At 43.2% G+C, this 24,259-nt stretch overlaps 2 protein-coding genes across 3 annotated transcripts; one reads left to right on the top strand and one right to left on the bottom strand.

Moving 5' to 3' along the window:
* Nucleotides 1-543: 543 nt before the first annotated feature.
* On the top strand, nt 544-15,615 carry cog2 (component of oligomeric golgi complex 2). Of its 2 annotated transcripts, none has more exons than XM_046357269.1 (18): nt 544-759; nt 1,089-1,250; nt 1,573-1,638; nt 1,768-1,848; nt 7,539-7,642; nt 8,632-8,740; nt 8,897-9,076; nt 9,498-9,622; nt 10,172-10,298; nt 10,517-10,656; nt 11,233-11,294; nt 11,429-11,580; nt 11,854-12,039; nt 12,825-12,897; nt 13,071-13,213; nt 13,399-13,538; nt 13,919-14,099; nt 15,045-15,615. In XM_046357269.1, exons 1-18 carry the CDS (start codon nt 703-705, stop codon nt 15,150-15,152), a joined length of 2,196 nt encoding a protein of 731 aa, XP_046213225.1. In that variant the 5' UTR covers nt 544-702; the 3' UTR covers nt 15,153-15,615. The 2 variants fall into 2 exon arrangements, with proteins under 2 accessions (XP_046213225.1, XP_046213226.1); XM_046357270.1 differs by having other exon boundaries at nt 1,573-1,632.
* Nucleotides 15,616-16,326: 711 nt separating this feature from the next.
* agt (angiotensinogen) lies at nt 16,327-21,591 on the bottom strand. Its single transcript, XM_046357271.1, has 5 exons — nt 21,434-21,591; nt 18,447-19,256; nt 18,043-18,316; nt 17,191-17,347; nt 16,327-16,929 (listed from the first exon to the last, which is right to left on the bottom strand). The coding sequence occupies exons 2-5, from the start codon at nt 19,216-19,218 to the stop codon at nt 16,753-16,755; spliced, it is 1,380 nt and encodes a 459-aa protein (XP_046213227.1). The 5' UTR covers nt 19,219-19,256; nt 21,434-21,591; the 3' UTR covers nt 16,327-16,752.
* Nucleotides 21,592-24,259: the final 2,668 nt, after the last annotated feature.

A 24,259-nucleotide genomic window follows, 5' to 3' on the forward strand; every position in this document is an offset into this window, starting at 1 on the left:
AGCAGGTCAGGATTTGTATGATAAAATCTGTTTCTAAGACCACCATGCTTAGAATAAAACAAACAACGTTCCCCTTGGCGCCCTGTGGGGGTGCAATAGACGGGGTCGCCCCAGTCATCTTACTTGTTGGTATGGTTCCAAAGATTTGTATAACTAGCCCAAGATAGAAAATGAATCATAGTGTGCAGAACACGCAAGGAGGTTGACAGAGCCAAGCACGAGCTAGCGACAGCCTATTGGCGCGTTCTACAATGTAGTTGCATATTTTATTTGAAGTGCGCGTGTGCAATAACTCAATTTGCCCTTGCACTCCTAAACGACTATTTTTTTTAAAACTTTGGCACAGGTTAAAGTCTACAAAACGTAGCCCACTCTGTAACAGATACTAGTTTTGGAAAAATAAAACTGCATTGAGATCAAATGTTTCATAAATGAGAAAAATCTTCTCCCAATGCTGGCCAATGGACTTCCTCTCATCACCATATTTGGTAGTGAGTGGAAACACCAACCGGATGCTTCACATTATACATCCGGTGAAATATCTGTCTCATTGTTCTATCTGTGGTGGTACATTGCCATGTTTGCGGAAGTAAAATTTCAGTATTTTTCCCCTCTTCAAAAATGATTTAGCAACCTTTTTTTACTTTATATTATAACTACATGTCCAGCCTTTATCGATTTCAAGGATAGTACGAAAGAAAAATGAATCTGCCAAAGGGGCCGGATTCTCTCTGTTTCGACAAGGACGTGTTTATGAAGGTAGTTAGCTAACAGTAGCTAAGATAATGTCACTTTTCCATGCTAACGTTAGCTTGTATTGCCATAGGTCAGCGAGCAGTGATCAGCCAAACTGGCTTCATTCCATGTTATCACATCTTGAAAAGACGCTAATTATATACGCCTAAATTTGTCTCCTCGTAATTAGCTATCTACCTTCTTCATCAAACGATTAATACCCGATTAGAAATGGCAAGCAGCTAGCAAGTTAGTTTCTGCTGGACAGATTTAGCATAAGCATTGGCTAGCTAACGTTAACTACATGATCAATCATTATACATGTTTTCTTCTTCATATTCTGTTCCATTCAGGATGACTTCGACGTGGATCAGTTTGTTGCTGATTGCAGAAAGCATGTCCAGCTGGAGGAGATGCGCGAGGACCTTGAGATGTATTACAAACTGCTCAAAACAGCCATGGTGGAGCTCATCAACAAAGACTATGCAGACTTTGTCAACCTCTCCACCAATCTGGTAGGTTCCTATGGCTGTCACGGCCAAGATGCTGCAGTATCCCCCACCCATACGTGGCATTAATGAACGTTACAACCATGCATTTGTAGCCAAATAACGAGTTGGCAATTTTATAACGATGTCACTTGAAAGAAACTGGGAGCATCAGCGGAATCTGCTCAGTATGGATGTGGCAATCTAAATGGGTGTGATGATGAGATGCCTGTTTGTTCTTTCAAACAGTTGCTCCAGCTATGATCAGGACTTTTAAATGTTAATTAGGCCAAATAACTACAGTAGTAGTTAGAGAATAATGGGCATACTTGATGTATAATCTATTTAGGTTGGAATGGACAAAGCCCTGAACCAGCTATCAGTGCCACTGGGTCAGTTGCAGGAAGAGGTACTGGTATGTGCCCTGTTTGACTCTTTTTTTTTCATATTATGATACATTGATTTCACCTTCATTGCTGTTGACTTGGTCACACACTTTGTCCTATTTATGTATGTTGTATCTTTCTCCCTTTATTTTTTTCAGAGCTTGAGAACATCTGTAAGTGAGGTGATCCAAGCCATTGACAACCAGCTATCAAAGCAAGATGACTTGCAAAACAAAAAGGTTTGTTAACCTGGATTTATACACTACATGACCAAAAGTATGCGCTTGACCTCTGGGTTTTATGGGTATTATGACTCATAACGTGGCACTCTCAAGGTTATACACTACAGGACGCAAAGTATATGGACACCTGCTTGTCGGACATCTCATTCCAAAATCATGGGCATTAATATGTATTTTTGGTCCCCCCTTTGCTGCTGTGACTGGAACGAATTGCAAAAAATCGCTGAAGTTGGAGACTTTTATCTCCCTCACCAACTTCAAACATCAGCTATCCGAGCAGCTAACCGATCGCTGCAGCTGTACATAGTCTATAGGAAAATAGCCCACCCATTTTCACCTACCTCATTCCCATACTGTTTTTTATACTGTTTTTATTTATTTATTTTTCTGCTCTTTTGCACACCAATATCTCTACCTGTACATGACCTGATCATTTATCACTCCAGTGCTAATCTGCAAAACTGTATTATTCGCCTACCTCCTCATGCCTTTTGCACACATTGTATATAGACTGCCTATTTTTTTTTCTACTGTGTTATTGACTTGTTAATTGTTTATTCCATGTGTAACTCTGTGTTGTCTGTTCACACTGCTATGCTTTTATCTTGGCCAGGTCGCAGTTGCAAATGAGAACTTGTTCTCAACTAGCCTACCTGGTTAAATAAAGGTGAAATAAATAAATTAAATAAAAATAACAGCCTCCACTCTTCTGGGAAGGTGTTCCGCTAGATGTTGGAACATTGCTGCAGGCACTTGCTTCCATTCAGCCACGAGCATTAGTGAGTTCGGGCACTGATGTTGGGCGATTAGGCCTGGCTCACAGTCGACATTCAAATTCATCCCAAAAGTGTTCAGTGGGTTTGAGGTCAAGGCACTGTGCAGGCCAGTCATGTTCTTCCACACCAATCTCGACAAACCATTATTATATTTTTGTTGTATTTACCCCCATTTCCTCCCCAATTTCAATCTTGTCTCATCGCTGCAACTCTCCAACGGGCTCGGGAGGCAAAGGTCAAGTCATGTGGCCTCCGAAACATGACCTGCCAAACCACGCAGCTTAACACCCGCCCACTAATCCCGGAAGCCAGTGTCGGAGAAAACACTGTTCACCAGACCACAGAGGTCAGCCTGCAGGCGCTGGGCCCGCCACAAGGAGTCGCTAGTGCGCGATGAGCAAAGTAAAGCCCCCCTGGCCAGACCCTCCCCTAACCCAGACGACACTGGGCTTATTGTGTACCGCCCCATGGAGCTCCCGATCATGGCCAGTTGTGATACAGCCCGGGATCGAACTCAAGTCTGTAGTGACCCTTCTAGAACTGCCATCTAGTGCCTTAAACTGCTGTGCCACTCGGGAGGCCTCAACAAATTATTTCTGTATGGACTTCGCTTTGTGTTTCATGCTGAAACAGGAAAGGGCTTTCCCCAACGGTTGCCACAAAGTTGGAAGCACAGAATCTTCTAGAATGTCATTGTATGCTGTAGAGTTAAGATTTCCCTTCACTGGAACTAAGGGGCCTAGCCCGAACCATAAAAAATTGGACTGCCAGATGGTGAAGCGTGATTCATCATGCTAGAGAGCGCATTTCCAATGGTGGCGAGCTTTGCACCACTCCAGCCAACGCTTATCATTGCGCATGGTGGTCTTAGGCTTGTGTGCGGCTGCACGACCACGGAAACCCATTTCATGAAGCTCCCGACGAACAGGTATTGTGCTGACTTCGCTTCCAGAGGCAGTTTGGAACTTGTTAGTGAGTGTTGCAACCGAGGACAGATGATTTTTAAGCTTTAGCACTTGGCGGTCCCGTTCTGTGAGTTTGTGTGGCCTACCACTTCGCGGCTGAGATGTTATTGCTCCTACATGTTTCAACTTCACAACAACAGCACTTACAGAACCTGGTGCAGCTCTAGTAGGGCAGAAATTTGACAAACTGACTTGTTGGAGAGGTGGCATCCTATGACAGTGCCACTTTGAAAGTCACTGAGCTTTTCAGTAAGGTCATTCTACTGTCAATTTGTCTATGGAGATTGCATAGCGGTGTGCTTGATTGTATACACCTGTCAGCAACGGGTGTGGGATAATTGTGTAGTCTAGAGCGATTTTCTAGGTTAGCTAGCCAGCTATTGTCGTTCTTTTAACGCAACCTAACGTAAACAACACTGCTAGCTAGCCAGCTAGCCCCCGAATAGCAGCACTGTCGAAACTATTACACTCAACGGAACGACTTGATTAGTGTAGTGTCAACAACGCACCCACTGCCAGCTAGCCTACTTCAGCAGTACTGTATCATTTTAATAATTTTAGTCAATAAGATTCTTGCTACGTAGCTTAACTTTCTGAACATTCGAGACGTGTAGTCCACTTGTCATTCCAATCTCCTTTGCATTAGCGTAGCCTCTTCTGTAGCCTGTCAACTATGTGTCTGTTTATCCCTGTTCTCTCCTCTCTGCACAGACCATACAAACGCTCCACACCGCGTGGCCGCGGCCACCCTAATCTGGTGGTCCCAGCGCGCACGACCCACGTAGAGTTCCAGGTCTCCGGTAGCCTCTGGAACTGCCAATCTGCGGTCAACAAGGCAGAGTTAATCTCAGCCTATGCCTCCCTCCAGTCCCTCGACTTCTTGGCACTGACGGAAACATGGATCACCACAGACAACACTGCTACTCCTACTGCTCTCTCTTCGTCCGCCCACGTGTTCTCGCACACGCCGAGAGCTTCTGGTCAGCGGGGTGGTGGCACCGGGATCCTCATCTCTCCCAAGTGGTCATTCTCTCTTTCTCCCCTTACCCATCTGTCTATCGCCTCCTTTGAATTCCATGCTGTCACAGTTACCAGCCCTTTCAAGCTTAACATCCTTATCATTTATCGCCCTCCAGGTTCCCTCGGAGAGTTCATCAATGAGCTTGATGCCTTGATAAGCTCCTTTCCTGAGGACGGCTCACCTCTCACAGTTCTGGGCGACTTTAACCTCCCCACGTCTACCTTTGACTCTTTCCTCTCTGCCTCCTTCTTTCCACTCCTCCTCTTTTGACCTCACCCTCTCACCTTCCCCCCCTACTCACAAGGCAGGCAATACGCTCGACCTCATCTTTACTAGATGCTGTTCTTCCACTAACCTCATTGCAACTCCCCTCCAAGTCTCCGACCACTACCTTGTATCCTTTTCCCTCTCGCTCTCATCCAACACCTCCCACACTGCCCCTACTCGGATGGTATCGCGCCGTCCCAACCTTCGCTCTCTCTCCCCCGCTACTCTCTCCTCTTCCATCCTATCATCTCTTCCCTCCGCTCAAACCTTCTCCAACCTATCTCCTGATTCTGCCTCCTCAACCCTCCTCTCCTCCCTCTCTGCATCCTTTGACTCTCTATGTCCCCTATCCTCCAGGCCGGCTCGGTCCTCCCCTCCCGCTCCGTGGCTCGATGACTCATTGCGAGCTCACAGAACAGGGCTCCGGGCAGCCGAGCGGAAATGGAGGAAAACTCGCCTCCCTGCGGACCTGGCATCCTTTCACTCCCTCCTCTCTACATTTTCCTCCTCTGTCTCTGCTGCTAAAGCCACTTTCTACCACTCTAAATTCCAAGCATCTGCCTCTAACCCTAGGAAGCTCTTTGCCACCTTCTCCTCCCTCCTGAATCCTCCTCCCCCTCCCCCTCCTCCCTCTCTGCAGATGACTTTGTCAACCATTTTGAAAAGAAGGTCGACGACATCCGATCCTTGTTTGCTAAGTCAAACGACACCGCTGGTTCTGCTCACACTGCCCTACCCTGTGCTCTGACCTCTTTCTCCCTCTCTCTCCAGATGAAATCTCGCGTCTTGTGACGGCCGGCCGCCCAACAACCTGCCCGCTTGACCCTATCCCCTCCTCTTCTCCAGACCATTTCCGGAGACCTTCTCCCTTACCTCACCTCGCTCATCAACTCATCCCTGACCACTGGCTACGTCCCTTCCGTCTTCAAGAGAGCGAGAGTTGCACCCCTTCTGAAAAAACCTACACTCGATCCCTCCGATGTCAACAATTACAGACCAGTATCCCTTCTTTCTTTTCTCTCCAAAACTCTTGAACGTGCCGTCCTTGGCCAGCTCTCCCGCTATCTCTCTCTGAATGACCTTCTTGATCCAAATCAGTCAGGTTTCAAGACTAGTCATTCAACTGAGACTGCTCTCCTCTGTATCACGGAGGCGCTCCGCACTGCTAAAGCTAACTCTCTCTCCTCTGCTCTCATCCTTCTAGATCTATCGGCTGCCTTCGATACTGTGAACCATCAGATCCTCCTCTCCACCCTCTCCGAGTTGGGCATCTCCGGCGCGGCCCACGCTTGGATTGCGTCCTACCTGACAGGTCGCTCCTACCAGGTGGCGTGGCGAGAATCTGTCTCCTCACCACGCGCTCTCACCACTGGTGTCCCCCAGGGCTCTGTTCTAGGCCCTCTCCTATTCTCGCTATACACCAAGTCACTTGGCTCTGTCATAACCTCACATGGTCTCTCCTATCATTGCTATGCAGACGACACACAACTAATCTTCTCCTTTCCCCCTTCTGATGACCAGGTGGCGAATCGCATCTCTGCATGTCTGGCAGACATATCAGTGTGGATGACAGATCACCACCTCAAGCTGAACCTCGGCAAGACGGAGCTGCTCTTCCTCCCGGGGAAGGACTGCCCGTTCCATGATCTCGCCATCACGGTTGACAACTCCATTGTTTCCTCCTCCCAGAGCGCTAAGAACCTTGGCGTGATCCTGGACAACACCCTGTCGTTCTCAACCAACATCAAGGCGGTGGCCCGTTCCTGTAGGTTCATGCTCTACAACATCCGCAGAGTACGACCCTGCCTCACACAGGAAGCGGCGCAGGTCCTAATCCAGGCACTTGTCATCTCCCGTCTGGATTACTGCAACTCACTGTTGGCTGGGCTCCCTGCCTGTGCCATTAAACCCCTTCAACTCATCCAGAACGCCGCAGCCCGTCTGGTGTTCAACCTTCCCAAGTTCTCTCACGTCACCCCGCTCCTCCGTTCTCTCCACTGGCTTCCAGTTGAAGCTCGCATCCGCTACAAGACCATGGTGCTTGCCTACGGAGCTGTGAGGGGAACGGCACCTCAGTACCTCCAGGCTCTGATCAGGCCCTACACCCAAACAAGGGCACTGCGTTCATCCACCTCTGGCCTGCTCGCCTCCCTACCACTGAGGAAGTACAGCTCCCGCTCAGCCCAGTCAAAACTGTTCGCTGCTCTGGCCCCCCAATGGTGGAACAAACTCCCTCACGGCGCCAGGACAGCGAAGTCAATCACCACCTTCCGGAGACACCTGAAACCCCACCTCTTTAAGGAATACCTAGGATAGGATAAGTATCCCTCTCACCCCCCCCGCCCCTTTAAGATTTAGATGCACTATTGTAAAGTGACTGTTCCACTGGATGTCATAAGGTGAATGCACCAATTTGTAAGTCGCTCTGGATAAGAGCGTCTGCTAAATGACTTAAATGTAAATGTAATTTTAAAAAAATAGCTGAATCCACTAATTTGAATGGGTGTCCACATACTTTTTTAAAATATATTGTATGTCTACCATTTCAGACATTTGTGTTTCTGTAAAATACGGTATATTTGTATGTGTGTAGTTGGATGCTAGAGATGAGTCTGTTTAAACGGTCATGTTTCTCGTTTTTTTGTTCCCCTATTCAAGATGTGTGTCACAAGACTCATCCAAGTTGTTCGATCAGTAGAGAAGATTGAAAAAATCCTACATTCTCAGAACTCAAAAGACTCAACATCTCTTGAGATAAGCAGGTATGTAAAAAAATATATATATATTTTTAAAGTATTGCATCAGCTTTTTGCTGATATGACATATTATAGTCTCTAACATACGGATGCATCTAAGTTAGTGATGAGGCAAGGTCACAGAAAGAAGCCATTACCCCATTTTTTTTAAAGTGATTCTCCAGGGATGCATGGCTCTCGATCTTGGCCTCTCCCGAGTCCGTACAGGAGTTGAAGCGATGGGACAAGACTGTAACTACCAGTTGGATATCATGAAAAAGGTGTAAAAAGTACCAAAACAATTGATGCTCCAGAACATTTGTGTCATTTAAACCAGTAGTCTTGAAAGTGGTGCTCACTAGCCAAAACGGGTCCCCATTTTTTTCGTGCTACTTCATTCAATTGTGTATAGATTATTTGGACGAATCGGGATTGGGCGAAGGCGGTGCGTAAACTGGTGCAGTGCCTGTGTAAGGATGATAAACGTTTCCATTAGATTCCACAGCCACAAAGTCAAATTTGGCTATATCGTAAAAATTCATGAATACCAAAATGTGCTTTTTGGCTATGATAAACACAGGCTAAGTTAGTGTAAGGGAGGGGTTTGGGGTTTTTCCATTAGCGAGGAGGAGACTCACAATTATTAACTGCATTTCCTCCAGAAGTAAAAAATAATAATAATTTGCTAACTTTTCCCAGATAATTTGACTTTTGTGTAACCGAGATTCAATTGTGTACTATGTCATCCACTTCGTGTGATATGTTTACATCCTTCTTTTTTGGGCAATTATTATGATATGTTACGTATCCTATTCGTACAATATGTGCTTAAGATCCCCGACTGAAACTTTAATTTTGACCTTGCTTTTAATATTTTATGAGAATATGGCATCCAGCCAGCATTTCAGGGCCTACCCCTATCCTTGTAGCTATGTCAGCTATATTCATCATGTTATGTATTCTATATATTGGTGTATGTTTCAGTTTCTAAGTTTTCTGTTTCTTTTGCTTTGTAGTCCTCTCTTAGCTGGCCAGATTCTGGAGCGGATTGCCACAGAGTTCAACCAGCTGCAGTTCCATGCTGTCCAAAGCAAGGGCATGCCCCTGCTGGACAAAGTCAGGCCTGTAAGTCAGGTTGTATTATTCAACACTGACAGCACCATTGCATTTCTGGGGTTGATTTTCAGTACACAAACTAGATTAAGGTTAATGGTTGAAAATGGCCATGCCTGCCCAAGATTACTTTACTGACACTGTGTCTGTGTACAATCTGTGTTGTAGCGTATTTCCGGCATCACGTCCATGCTACAGCAGTCTTTGGAGGGGCTCCTTATACAGGGCCTCCAGACCTCCAATGTGGATATTGTGCGTCACTGCCTACGCACTTACGCCACCATCGACAAGACCAGGGACGCAGAGGCGCTGGTGGGACAAGTCCTGGTCAAGCCCTACATGGATGAGGTGAGGTTGTGTGGGAGCTGAACTGTCAGGATTAGGTCCTGTATGCTCAGTTGGTAGAGCATGGTGCTTGCAACACTAGGAATGTGAGTTCGATTCCCGGGACCACCCATGTGTATGCACGCATGACTGTAAAGCATCTGCTAAATACTATATAAAGAAGAGCGTTTAGGGCTCGTGTCCCATATCCAGATTAAGCCTACTCCTGGACTAACAATCATGATTTTTAATTGCATTTAAGTCCAGGCGTAAACTTAATCTGGTTTCTGGGACACTCTCTTAGTGTCCAGCTCACCAATATATTTATGAAATGATGCGGTAATGGACAATTCAAGAACTTAATGTACTGTGTTCTTCTTCAGAGATGAATTCTATGCTTCCTCTACATAAACAGTACTTCACCTGACAATTTTTTTGTCAACAGGTCATCGTTGAACAGCTGGTCAAGTCCACCCCCAATGGCCTTCAAATAATGTACACCAAGCTATTAGAGTTTGTGCCGCATCACTGTAGACTGCTGCGCGAGGTGACTGGAATGGCCATTTCAAGGTACCCACCATAGCTGAGCTGGATGTCAATGTTCTGAAGGCATTTCTCCCGACAGATATAAGAAAGTATATGGTAGAATGGCCATAAGGCGCTACAGAGGGTAGTGCGTACAGCCAAGTACATCACTGGGCCCAAGCTTTCTGACATCCAGGACCTTTATACTAGGCGGTGTCAGAGGAAGGCCCAAAAAATTATCCAAGACTCCAGTCACCCAAGTCATGAACTGTTTTCTCTGCTACCGCACCGGCAAGCGGTACCGGAGCGCCAAGCCTAGGTCCAAAAGGCTCCTTAACAGCTTCTACCTCCAAGCCATAAGACTGCTGAACAATTAATCAAACGGCCACCCGGACTATTTACATTTACTTTAGTTTATTTAGTAAACATTTTCTTAACTCTATTTTAGTAAGACTGTCTAGTTGATTAATAAGGGCTTGTAAGTAAGCATTTCACGGCGCGTGTGACAAATACAATTTTATTTGGGGTACGTTCATAACCTATGAATTTCTTATTTGTTCTTTCTCATGTCTTTGCTTTCTGCTTTCTGTCCAGTGAAAAGGCAGACATAGTGCCTGGATACGACTTCTTGGTGAACTCCGTTTGGCCTGAAATCATCAAAGGTATCGAGGAGAGAATCCCCTCTCTCTTCAACGCGGGCAACCCTGACACCTTTTATGAGGTACGTACTGTAACGACCCAATCTTGTTCTTCTGGCATCAAAGTAGTCCTATGGCGTCATATAAAACCATTAGAAGCCAGTCTCTTTGGCAGTGTTCAACAGAGCTTGGAAATACAATGGAAATAGTTCTGGAAACACTGACCCTGACAAGTCCTACTCTACTAGTAGGAGAGAGTGACCAGATTCTCATTCGGTTCATGTCTGTATTTATTTTGCAGAGGTACACAATCAGCATGGACTTTGTGAGGAAGTTTGATAGGCAGTGTGGCTCCCAAGCCAGTGTGAGAAGGCTGAGAGCTCACGCCTCCTATCAGAGCTTCCACAACAAGTGGAACCTACCTGTCTACTTCCAGCTCCGGTGAGTAGCTGCGTGCTCCATGACCTTTGACTTCTGTGCATCCTGTACTGACCTTCTGTGCTTGATTTTTGTACCATTTAATTGTCACCTACCCTGCTGATGTCCAGTCATCAGTTTTACTTCCTGGATATTGTGCTGATATCATGTTACACATAGAGATAAGAAAAGGACAGTTACAGGTTATAAGTAACTGTGTCCAACACAAGGCTCCTGATGAATACTCCCTCTAAGGAAATATTGATCCTCTATAGAGTCAACGTGAAGGTTGTTGGACTCTGTTTGTCAACCAGCCTCTGCACATTTCACAATGGAAAGTCTGTTATGCTGCACATGCTTCAAATTGTGTGCATGTTGTGTAATGGCTGTTGCTATCTGTTTTACAGTCAAGATTGTTTTGAGAATGTGCTTTGCTATTTATCTTATTGTAAAGAATAATCATCCTCTTTTGCAATACCATTTCTACAAAAATGGAGATTGGAAAAATCCATTTAGAACTGTTTTGCTCAAAATAAGCAAGCTAGCTTATACGTGTTTAATAGCGATGCATTAACTTGTTGTTCCCGATCTCTGTCACAGGTACAAGGAAATTGCTGCATGTTTAGAGAATGCTATTGCTGATGGGTTAGAGGCAGCACCAGGTTAGTAGCTATACTCAACTTTAATGTATAAATAGATAAGTTATATTTCATTAATCATTACCACAAAAGGCAATATTACATGCTGGCTTGTATTACCTGCTCCCTACACCCCCCCTACACACTCTATTCCTCAGCGGGCAGCTGCTACCACCTGCTGGTGTCCCAGGTGCTGTGGAACAGCTTGGTCAGGTGCTGGGTGGAAAAGGTCTACCTGCCTCCGTTGTCTCACCGCTTCTGGAAGCTCACCCTGCAGCTCATCTCACGCTACTCCAAGTTCCTCACTGAGGTACAGCCTCCAACATGGGAACCCAGCTTTCCTCAAACAGGGCAACCCAAAATTCCTCCAACATGGAAACCCAACCTTTCCACTACAATATTAGTGTACATAGTGTCTATGGATTCAGTGATCCCTCTATTAATCCAGTGTTCAATGTAGCCTGCAGCATATGTCAGTATTCCAGTGTTTTAAAGCAGCAGGAATGAATATGTGAATACTATGAAAGTAAATGCTGGTCCTATTAAGTTGTCATGATTGGTGTTTCTGGACCCTGTCTCCTAGATGCTGACTAAATCTCCCTCCACGGAGGTCAGTAAAGACCCTGTGAGGCCCCTCCCCAGCTCCGCTTCCTCCACGTCCAGTCGCACCTCTCAGGATGATGGGGGCAGTGAGAGTGGCAGCCCAGCAACCCTATCTACCAAACAGCTGGTTTTTATAGCCTCCGATGTGGACAAACTACAGGACCAGGTAGTGATATGGACCAATCATGACCAAGATCCTGCAAAATAAGCCAATTAAGATGAATGTGCAAGTAAAGATACTGGGGTGCAAAGGAGCAAGATAAATGAAATAAATGCAGTATGGGGAGGTGGTTGGATGGGCTATTTACAAATGGGCTATGTATAGGTGCAGTGATATGTGAACTGCTTTAACAGCTGGTGCTTAAAGCTCGTGAGGGAGATATGGGTCTCCAGCTTCAGTGATTTTTGCAGTTTGTTCCAGTCATTGGCAGCAGAGAACTGGAAGGAATGGCAGCCAAAGGAAGAATTGGCTTTGGGGGTGAAAAGTGAGATATACCTGCTGGAGCACGTGCTGCTATGGTGAGCTGAGATAGGGCGGGGCTTTACCTAGCAGAGACTTGTAGATGACCTGGAGCCAGTGGGTTTGGCAATGAGTTTGAAGCGAGGGCCAGCCAACGAGAGCGTACAGTGGTGGATTGTATATGGGGCTTTGGTGACAAAACGGATGGCACTGTGATAGACTGCATCCAGTTTGTTGAGTAGAGTGTTGGAGGCTATTTTGTAAATGACATCGCCAAAGTCGAGGATCGGTAGGATGGTCAGTTTTACGAGGTCAGTTTTACCTTCCAAGAAGACCTTTTTTTTTTTTACACATTTCTTAATAGATGTGGTTTTTAATTTTAAGAATGACTTTTAGGGGTAGGCATCATAACATAGATATGAAATTGCGTTAACCTTGTTATTTTTGCATCATTAGTTTTCTTTACCATTAAACATTTACCTTTCTCACAGATTCCAGAACTTTCTAAGATGATTATGCAGACACTGGAGGTCATTGGGTACAAAAATGTTGTAATTGTTGGAGGTATGTCGTCATCATCATGCTTGAAAGATTAAATGCACAAACTGATACCTTGCTCCAGACAGTGTTCAATCATGATACTTATTCCTTCAGCTGTTACTGCAAGTCAGTTGATATATTGCCTTTTGATTGCCTTTTTGACAAGTGTCCTTCCATGCCCTGTGTTTTCTCCCCAGAGGCCCTAGAAGACTCCAAAGCCTCCCTGACTGGCTGCATTCCTACCCTGAACAGCAAGATGACTCAGCATTTAACTGAGAGGTGCTTTCGCTTCCTGAAGAGTGCCTCTGAGGTCCCCCGACTATACCGAAGGACCAACAAAGTGAGAAGGCCTGCCCCTCAGGCATCATCCTCCCAAGACAATGGAGCAGTGCTCCCATTAGGCTTCAACGTTACTGAGATTATTAGAGAACATCTGCTGTATAGTACCAAAATATTGAAAAGTGCACCATAGTTACAGCAGTCACAAGCTTGAAAATATGTTCCTGTTCTTCATCTACTGTATAGGAAGTTCCCTTCAGAGCTTCTGCCTACATGGACAACGCCCTGCGGCCGCTGCACCAGCTCCTGAGCGACTCCAAAGACATGGTGAAGCCCTCCATCGCCCAGGACTGGCTACGGGTCGCACTCAATGACTGCACTCAGAGGTAGGGGGACTCTGCTGTCTGTTAAACTTCCTGTGTAGGCAAGTACAGTATACTGTAAGAGATGGCTGGAGACCACTTCATGAATGGGAAAATGAGATCCTGTGTAGATAATTCTAGTCCACATATACAGATTTCAATTTGAATGCATCCCAATGTTTTTAGTCCTGGTAACGTGTTATAATAATATTTAATAAAATTAGGTTGACTCTCTAGGGCCAGTGCAGTGAGTCACAATGTTTTGTCCTAAGAATTGCACCACACAAGGACACAAACTAACAATTGAATTGAATTCAAGGACCGTCAACCTCACAAACTTAAGTAGCTTTTTGGTCTGCTCCACCAAGCACAAAATACTAATTTTCCATCTTGACATTGGGCAGATATTTTGAAACCATATCAGATGTTTTGAGTTCCGTTAAAAAAATGGAGGAAAGTTTAAAGAGACTGAAGCAAGCGAGGAAAACGGCAACCACCAACACGATAGGTACCACTGGAGGCCCCACAGATGACAGCAAGATCCGCCTGCAGCTGGCCTTGGATGTGGAGTACCTGGGAGAGCAGGTAGGGTTCACCCTGTTAGAGAACCCAAAGTTATCTTGTATTTGTCCTTTGACTATGTTATAGAAAGACAGTATGTTTAACTCAAACAATGGGAAGGAAGGCAGGTCAGGAAAACCCCAGAATAATTGTTGTGATGGTAAGCACAAAGACTCCAGCCACCCGAGTCATCGACTGTTCTCTCTGCTACCGCACGGAAAGCGGTACCGGAGCGCCAAGTCTAGGTCCAAGAGACTTCTAAACAGCTTCTACCCCCAAGCCACAAGACTCCTGAACATCTAATCAAATGGCTACCCGGACTATTTGAATTGCCCCCCCTCTTTTACACTGCTGCTACTCTGTTATCTATGCATATTCACTTTAATAACTCTACCTACATGTACATATTCAATCAAATTGTATTTGTCACATGCGCTGAATACAACAGGCGTAGACTTTCTTTTTAAAGAATAAGAAATAAAATTAACAAATAATTAAAGAGCAGCAGTAAAATAACAATAGTGAGGCTATATACAGGGGGTACCGGTACAGAGTCGATGTGCGGGGGCACCGGTTAGTCAAGGTAATTGAGGTAATGGAGGTAGAGTTATTAAAGTGACTATGCATAGATAATAACAGAGAGTAGCAGCAGTGTAAAAGAGGGGGGTATGCAAATAGTCTGGGTAGCCATTTGATTAGATGTTCAGGAGTCTTATGGCTTGGGGATAATATTACCTCGGCAAACGGTGCCCCCACACATTGACTCTGTACCGGTACCCCCTGTATATAGCCTCGTTAGTGTTATTTTACTGCTGCTCTTTAATTATTTGTTACTTTTCTTTGGGTATTTTTCTAAACTGTATTATTGGTTAAGGACTTGTAAGTAAGCATTTCACTGTAAGGTCTACCTACACCTGTTGTATTCGGTGTATGTGACAAATAAAATGTGATGTTTGTTTCCCATGACAGATTCAGAAGATGGGTCTGCAGCCTGCCGACATCACCATGTTCTCAACACTAAATGACTTGGTCCAAGGAGCACAGGACGGGACTCCATCAGAGCAGGCTGGACCATAATCCTGCAGCGATATGGATGTATCTCTATGCTCGTAGTTAGAAGGAAGAAAGCACAATGAGGGACTGGGTCTTTTTTATATTGAACGCTAATCATATGAAAGATGGTATTGAAATCAAGAAAACTTCAACATTTTAATTTTCAATAGTAATTCAATATTTCTTACTGGCCCCCTGACTGTCCATAACAGCAAATGTGTAATGTAATGCGGTCAAAGGGGGTTAACCCTAACTCTCTATGCCTGCCTGAGAATTCACTGTACGTTCAATAATGCAAGTTATGTCATCATACAAAAGAGATACTGGCAAAAAGTAGACCAGGGCAGCTTCTTGGTCTACTTTTTTAGTGAAGGATAAAGATATTGTACATCGTGAACAGAGTTGGTGAAGGATGAGATTGTACATTTTTAAATAAGGTGAATCAAAGTTGTAATAACCTTGGTAATAAAAGCTTTCGATCTTTGTATGTTGTGTAAATGTGATTCAAGTTCTGCTGTTATGAGGGGTGACCTGATAAGGCATATCGTAAAGCTCAGTGACATTCAGTTCATTTGAGAGACAGGGATCCGACTTCATTATTTACGGTCTAGTTTTGCGAAGAGGTTTGTCATTATTAGCCCCATGTTATCTAAACCTTTAAGTCTCAGGAGAAATATAGTCAGTAGCTGTTCCCTTTTTTTAAAGGATTTTTCAAGACAAATGGACATTTCAACAATAGAGAAACAATGTTTTATTCATGCAATCGCAACAAAACAAACTCTTAGCATAATAGAATGTACAAATTCAGACCTTTCAATAATTATATCAACCATGTCTACCTTTATCATAGCAAACAGTAAGTACATTGCTGTAATTCTACAATGTATATTAGACACAAAGATCTGCATAATGTTAGATAAAAATTGTCAGACTCCAGCCATCCTAGTCATAGACTGTTCTCTCTGCTACCACACAGCAAGCGGTACCAGAGTGCCAAGTCTAGGTCCAAGAGGCTTCTAAACAGCTTCTACCACCAAGCCATAAGACTCCTGAACAGCGAATCAAATCTGGCTACCCAGACTATTTGCACCCCCCCTTGCTGCTACTACTCTCTGTTATCTATGCATAGCCACTTTAATAACTCTACATGTACATAATTACCTCAGTTACCTCAACACCGGTGCCCCCCTGACCCCTGTATATAGCCCCGCTATTGTTATTTACTGCTGCCCTTTCATTATTTGTTATTCTTATCTCTTACTTTTTTAGGGATTTTCTTAAAACTGTGTTGTTGGTTAAGGGCATGTAAGTAAGCATTTCACTGTAAGGTCTACACCTGTGGTATTTGGCGCATGTGACAAATACAATTTGATTTGATTTGAATGTGCTCTATGTGAATACATTACATCTTAATACAGCGTAATATTGTGTTTTTTCACAAACATGACGCATGATGTATACATAAGTTCTTAACTCCTGGAATAAATGATCATACTAGTAAGGGAACATGCAATATTGCATTGATCTGTCAGTACAAACCCGCAAGTCTGCTGATCCAGGAGGCTTTCATGTGCATTCTTCTGCAGTTGGTCACAGATTTGTTATGTTGATTGATGTAGATGCCCTAAAGAGTCGGGTTTCTTATTTTTCCCAGCATGAGAATAGCATTGGAGTTTCCCTCTACAATAGCGAAGAAGAAGGGCCTGTTGACAGTGAATTTGAGGGGAACCCCTTCATCTTGGGTCTTGTCTTGAGTCTCAGCACCACCTTCAGACATCTCAAACATGACTTTGTTGAACACCTGGAAGAGATGCACTACTACAATGAGCTCCAAGTCACCATTAGATTCCAACAAATTATTGCAAAAGACTATAGGAGTACTAGAGTACCAACAGTTCTTTCCCCCATTCTCTCTCTTTGTCTATTTGCATTCACCACACATAGTAGGCTGCAATTTGTTTAAGGCACTGTTTAGTTTAGTATCTATCTGCTCCCTATCACAGGTTTATGCAAACATATTTTTGTTGTTCCAATACCACTAAGGGGGAAATCTAGATCTTACCTTATCAACACTGAACGGCTTCTTACTGCTGAGTCTCTCAAACTCAGCATCTGAACCCAGCAGACTTTTCTCAATCACAGCTGCCATGTCAAAGAGCAATGACCTTAGGTCAGTCAAGGATGTCATGGAGAACTTGGGCAGAGACAGTTCCAGGAACCTACAGGGAAAACAACAGACCAGTTTGCACTGCTTATTTCTGTCCCTATTCCTGATAGCTGCTACAGTACACGTTCCATTAAAGCTGGAATACTTAGTTGCTACATCCATTTAAGGACTTATAAATTAATGATATATACCCATTGATTCTTGAAGAATATAACCTATAAAGGCCTCATGAGCTTAGTTTAACCCCATCAGAATCCAAAATATAAGCTTGTTTTACTCCATTGTTTGCAAACAATGTAATTGTAAACAAACACTGTATCGCTTCAAAACTTGGTTAAAATTATAATGTTGATATAATTGATGGCCAGTCCTTGCATCCATAGGCTCTGTCTTTGAATTTGAGAGTGGTTACATTTTTCCAGGCCCATACTTCTGCTTTTTACCCAAACACAGGCGGGGTGACGGCTTTATTATTGTTTCAATTAAGGATTCTACTTTTAAAATAGCTTACTATTGATCAATTGATTTTGTCTTTCCACAAATCTTTGTGGCGCAAAGTGTGAACTGGTGTCATTTGTCAAATAATAGATATTCTCCTCGGGACAGAAATATATTGAGCTCCAATATTTCAGTAATAGTTATCAATGTTTAATGCAGCACATAATACAGCGCTTGTAGGTGTCATCATAGGTAACATAAATCTGTCAGAAACATTGCAAGATGGAGCTCAGATATTTTCTGACTTACCCCTCCTTCAGATGCCTGTTCCAGCCAGAGATGATGCCTGACTGTAGTTGAGGCTCCATGTCATGCAGGCTGCTCCCCTCGTGAGGCAGCACCAGCAGCATGTAGGCCCGTTTGCTCAGAGATAGTTTCACCACGGTGCACTTCATGTCCTTATCATTCAGGTACTTGTAGTTGCCTGTGTGGGTCATGAGAGGGACCATGATAGTTGTTGTTGCATCAACCTTGAACTCCTGCATGGTAGTTTTCTCTGTCTGGAACGCCTTCCTCCAGTTGCCTGAAAAAGGGAAAAATAGCTTGTTTGTTGCTTATGATGTGGAACTGTTTTTGTCTGCTGCTGCAATATTTTGACACTGCTATTGTACTGTATGTGTTTTTTGGCTTGTGTGAAAACTATGAGTGTTTACCTTTGAAATGGACAGAGCTGACAAACAGTAGATCTGTGGTTGAGCTAAGGTCCTTGAACAGGCTCGTGATTTTCCTGTCTGATGTCTTCTGGATGAAGTTGTTGATCTGGGTCTCAGCTTCCTGGGGTTGGGAGAAATCCACTGCTCTGATGTATGAGGCATCAGAGAAGTCCTGGGTGCCTTGGACAAAGTCCTTCGAGAGGTCAGCGCCCTTGCGAGCAAAGGCCCACACACAAGTGTTGATCTCATCCTTGGGCCCATCCACCAGGGAATTGATGTCCTGCAGAGTGCGAAGAACATTGTGGCCATCCACTAGGGAGACACAGTCGTCTCTGTCCGTGTCCCTGTTCAGGCCCAGCAGCTGCTGGTAAGGGATGGCTGTTTTTTTGGAGGCCCCCAGGTACAAGGTGACCAGAGAGCCAAAGGTGTTCATGGGCGAGAGCAAGGTGTTGGAGTCCTTTTGCTTGCTGCTCAGAGCCTTGTACATCCGGATGCCCAGAGAGTTGAGCAGCTCTGCCAGTACAGCAGTGCGCTGAGTGACGTTCTGTTTCAGTCTGTCAGTGCCTGAGAAGTCTCGAGTGTCAGGCACCACACTGTCATTGTTAAGGGGGGTCAAAGGGACAGTCTCCAGAGGTTTGGTCACTTTGGTTTTGATGGTCTCACAGCTGACGTTCTCAGAGGCGAAGAGGTTAAACGGGTGGACATATACACGGTTCGCTAGGCCTACCGAGAGGCAGGAGAGCAGAAGGAGAGGGCAAAATATATGACGCATGTTCTGCCTTTTTGGCCAGAAATTTCCTTTGAATATTTCTGTGAAGAGATAGAAAAGGGTCATAGGGTTAATTCTGTCAGTGCCTGTTACTATTTCAAGCCATGGCTTTGTTATCAATGTTTACCATCTCAAATCATGATTGGCTGCCTGGAACATTGAGCTGAGGTCACTTGTCTAGAACACACCCCCGCAGGTAAGGACACCAGATAGCATATGAACACGTCATAAGCCATTAAAAACATGTTTAGAAGAACAGGAAATTAGCTTTAAAATTGCAACATTTTCTCTCAGCCTCATAGCAAATATTTAGAATAGCAGGAAATTAGCTCTAAACAGAAACATTTTCTCTTAGACTCATGGCAAAATGTTTAGAATAGCAGGAAATTAGCTCGAAACAGAAACATTTTCTCTCAGCCTCATGGCAAAATGTTTAGAATAGCAGGAAATTAGCTCGAAACAGAAACATTTTCTCTCAGCCTCATGGCAAAATGTTTAGAATTGCAGGAAATTAGCTCTAAACAGAAACATTTTCTCTCAGCCTCATGGCAAAATGTTTAGAATAGCAGGAAATTAGCTCTAAACAGAAACATTTTCTCTTAGACTCATGGCAAAATGCAGGCTTGCTAAGCGGGGGTCTAAGCGTAGGGCAGCGAAATTGCACTACGCCACTGGCTGAGGTCTGTTTGTCAGTGATTGATTTATTTTTACTTTATCTGTCCTTTTCTTTTTGGACAGTGAATGGGATGCTAGCTCGCCTTCAGCTGCAGTGGTCAGTGGGTTAGAGGTTAGGCCATAGCAAGTACATATGGAACTGACCACAAAGAAAAACAGCTTAGCCACTATCCAAACATACGTCCAACCCTAAATTCTGATTATATAGATCTGCTAAGGGGAGCTAATTAATATCTTGGCTTAGACAACTCTTGCATCCCAGTTAGCAAAATGACATTGAAATATATATTTATTGTAGGTTCTGAATGATAGGTGGAAATACATAAGAATATTTTCCGTGCGTTGAAAATATGTATTTTCCAGACATTGAAAGGAAATGTTCAGTAACGGTTACAGAAATATATTTTTTATTTCTATGACTGTGATATGTTGTTGTTTATCTACCTGTTGTTTATCTAGAGCACAGTAGAGCACAGTAGAGTACAGCACAGTTTAGTTCAGTAGAGTAGAGTACATTCGAGTAAATTAGGGTACAATATAGTACATTATACTACTCTACACTCTACTGTGCTGAACTATACTTTACTGTACTCTACTGTGCTCTAATGTATTGTACTGCACTCTACTGTACTGTAGTATGCTCTACTTTTATTTACTGTACTGTACTCTGCTGTGCTGTAATGTGCAGTACTGTAATGTACTCTGCTGTGCTCTACTGTACTGTACTGTGCTGTCCAAACTTGTGAAACATAGACGTCTATGTTTGGCCCAAATATAGGCCGGTCCGGACCGGCCTTGATTTCAACATCCATCGACGTCTGGTCCGGACCGGCCTATATTTGGGCTAAACATAGATGTCTATAATCGGTCAAATTTGATCTGGTCCGGACGTGAACCAAACATAGACGTCTAAGTTTGGGCCAAATTAAGGCTGGTACGGACTGAACCAAACAAAAGACGGCAGAGTCAGTCCATGCTAAGGGGGATAGGCCTACTTATCCATAAATACCACTTTTTTCAAATGATCACTCCATATTGTTACTTAAACATAGCCAATGAAATGTACTTTATTATTTGTGTTGGATGACTACCAAATAATGAGAGTTCTGGAAGTACAGAACAAACACAAGAGCCTCCTCTTTCTGGGAATACATGGCCTGGATTAATGATTAGGTTTACAGTAAGCAAAGATATTGGGTCATTTAAATAAATAAAAAGTTATCTTTTTTGTACACTATGTTTGAATGCTTCCCTTCTCCTTCCCTTTTCTTAAACAAGGTAAAGAATGTGTTTCCAACAAATACAGTATTGTATGGTAAAACCCAGAAGTGTTGCTGGAGTAAGTCTCCTTGTTCTAATTTAAAACTTGAAGACATTCACTATCTTGATAAACAGAGGTCAATATTTTTTACCTAGATTTTTAAGACAAATCATATTCCCTCTCTCATGTCTCCTGAATCACAGCTTTTTGACACTCTATAAACGCAAACACTGTACTTCTGTACAAGTACATTGAAAGTGAATTGAGAAAGCTTTGCCTTACCTTGTGATGGCTTGCTATTGCTGTAGCCTAACTGAGGTCAGCAGTGGACTTGCTGTCTGTCTTTAAAAAACGAATAGCTCTGAACCCCTAAGTTACTCATTAACTAGACCATTGCGTCACTGAGTATTCTGTGATGTTCCAGAGTGTCTTTTGTACTTGCTGATAAATAAATTGCTCAGAGCAGAAGACCACCCTGTTGTCCTTGTGCCCAATGTATGTACTCTGAACATGACGCAAGCAGTGGTTTGCGGGATTAACTGACTTTCACAAGAGGAAACCAGGAAATTGTGTCAGACAGGTTTTCCATCTCTTGGGTTGGAATCACAAAGTGTGTAAGAAAAATACAATGCGTTTGTGTATGTTTGTGTTCTTGGTGCATTGCAGCAAGCCTTTATAGGAAAAGGTCAACATTATAGTTTGTCTGCACCCACTGAACATCTGTTGTTTTTACATCACAAAATATGATAACACTTTGTTGTCAGCACCCTAAATAAGGTTTATATCACACATTTTATTTATAGATATAATAAATGATAATGTCAGTTTATGTCAACCACTACACGCTATGCATTACTTGTAAAGAATGTGTTACATACAAACATTAGGAACACTTTTGCCCTCAGAACAGCCTCAACTCATCAGGGCATGGACTCTAAAAAGGTGTCGAAAGCGTTCCACAGGGATGCTGGCCCATGTTGACTCCAATGCTTCCCACAGTTGTGTCAAATTGGCTGGATGTCCTTTGGGTGGTGGACCATTCTTGATACACAAGGCACTTAAATGTTTTATCTTGCCCAATCACCCTCTGAATGGCACACATACACAATCCATGTCACAATTGTTGCAAGGCTTAAAAATAATTATTTAACCTGTCTCCTCCCCTTCATCTACACTGATTAAAGTGGATTTAACAAGTGACATCAATAAGGGATCAAAGCTTTCACCGGGATTCAGCTGGTCAGTCTATGTCATTGAAAGAGCAGTTCTTAATGTTTGTATACTCGGTGTACCCAAAATTGTTAGTTAAAATAATAACTATCAAAAAGCAGAGTCCCTTTTTGCTGAAACAATACTGCCACCAACTGAATTGGTCCTTCTGTAGCTCAGTTGGTAGAGCATGGCGCTTGTAACGCCAGGGTAGTGGGTTCGATCCCCGGGACCACCCATACGTAGAATGTATGCACACATGACTGTAAGTCGCTTTGGATAAAAGCATCTGCTAAATGGCATATATTATTATTATATTATAATTGTTTTGGTAACTTCACTTCAATCCAACGTCTGTTCCACGTTGGTTCATTTTAATTTTATTGAAGTGACATGGAAACAACTTTGATTCAACCTGTGCGTGCCCAGTGGGATGTTCCGTATTGATGAAAATATTGTAATATGGAGTTGGGTTATGGTGGATTATGTTAATCGTTTATGGTGGATTATGTTATTTGTCTTTATCATTCATTTAGATATTATTACTCTGAACATACATTTACATAAGTATTCACACCCCTGAGTCAATTCTTTGTAGAATCACTTTTAGCAATTACAGCTTTATGGGTAAGTCTCTAAGAGCTTTCTACACCTGGATTGTGCAACATTGGCCAATTATTATTTTCAAAATTCTTCAAGCTCTATCAAATTGGTTCTGATCATTGCTAGACAACCATTTTCAGGTTTTGCCATAGATTGTCAAGTAGATTAAGGTCAATAATCTAAAACACAAGGCCACTCAGGAACATTCATTGTCTTCTTGGTAAGCAACTCCAGTGTAGATTTGGCCTTGTGTTTTAGGTTATTGTCCTGCTGAAAGGTGAATTAATCTCCTAGTGTCTGGTGGGAAGCAGATTGAACCAGGTTTCCCTCTAGGATTTTGCCTGTTCTAAGCTCTATTCTGTTTCTTTTATCTCCCCAAAAATTGCTGATGACAAGCATAACCTTAACGCGATGCAGGCACCACCATGCTTGAAGATATGAAGAGTGGTACTTAGTGATATTTTGTGTTGGACTTGCCCCAAACATAACGTTTTGTATTCATTTACATTTACATTTAAGTCATTTAGCAGACGCTCTTATCCAGAGCGACTTACAAATTGGTGCATTCACCTTATTCAGGACATAAAGTTAATTTCTTTGCCACATTTTTTATAATTTTACTTTATTGCGTTATTGCAAACAGGATGCGTGTTTTGGAATATTTTTATTCTGTACAGGCTTCCTTCTTTTCACTCTGTCAATAAGGTTAGTATTGTGGAGAAACTACAATGTTGTTGATCCATCCTCAGTTTTCTCCAATTACAGACATTAAACTCTGTAACTGTTTTAAAGTCACCATTGGCCTCATGGTGAAATGCCTGAGCGGTTTCCTTCCTCTTCGGCAACTGAGTTAGGAAGGACGCCTGTATCTTTGTACTGACTGGGTGTATTGATCAAATCAAATCAAATTGTACTGGTCACATACACATGTTTAGCAAATGTTAACGCGAGTGTAGCGAAATTGTTGTGCTTCTAGATCCGACAGTGCAGTAATATCTAAAAAGTAATCTAACAATTCCACAACAACTACCTAGTACACACAAATCTAAAGGCATGGAATAAGAATATGTACATATAAATATATGGATGAGCGATGACCCAGTAGCATAGGCAAGATGCAATAGATGGTATAAGTTACAGTATATACATATGAGATGAGTAATGTAAGATATGTAAACATTATGAAAGTGGCCATTGATTTGAGTCTGTATGTAGGCAGTCTGATGGCCTTGAGATAGAAGCTATTTTTCAGTCTCTCAGTCCCAGCTTTGATGCACCTTTACTGACCTCGCCTTC

This window comes from Oncorhynchus gorbuscha, linkage group LG07 (genome assembly GCF_021184085.1).
Source record: "Oncorhynchus gorbuscha isolate QuinsamMale2020 ecotype Even-year linkage group LG07, OgorEven_v1.0, whole genome shotgun sequence".
Taxonomy (NCBI): Eukaryota; Metazoa; Chordata; class Actinopteri; order Salmoniformes; family Salmonidae; genus Oncorhynchus; species Oncorhynchus gorbuscha.

Bases quoted from the DNA above. Each gene is read 5' to 3' on its own strand.
- cog2 (XM_046357269.1), top strand. From the start codon at position 703: ATGAATCTGCCAAAGGGGCCGGATTCTCTCTGTTTCGACAAGGACGTG. The intron at 1,251-1,572 runs GTAGGTTCCTAT...TAATCTATTTAG, and splicing joins TCAACCTCTCCACCAATCTG to GTTGGAATGGACAAAGCCCT. The intron at 14,100-15,044 runs GTAGGGTTCACC...TTCCCATGACAG, and splicing joins TGGAGTACCTGGGAGAGCAG to ATTCAGAAGATGGGTCTGCA.
- agt (XM_046357271.1), bottom strand. From the start codon at position 19,218: ATGCGTCATATATTTTGCCCTCTCCTTCTGCTCTCCTGCCTCTCGGTA. The intron at 17,348-18,042 runs GTAAGTCAGAAA...TTTTCCCTGTAG, and splicing joins AACAGGCATCTGAAGGAGGG to GTTCCTGGAACTGTCTCTGC. The intron at 16,930-17,190 runs GTAAGATCTAGA...CATCTCTTCCAG, and splicing joins AGCCGTTCAGTGTTGATAAG to GTGTTCAACAAAGTCATGTT.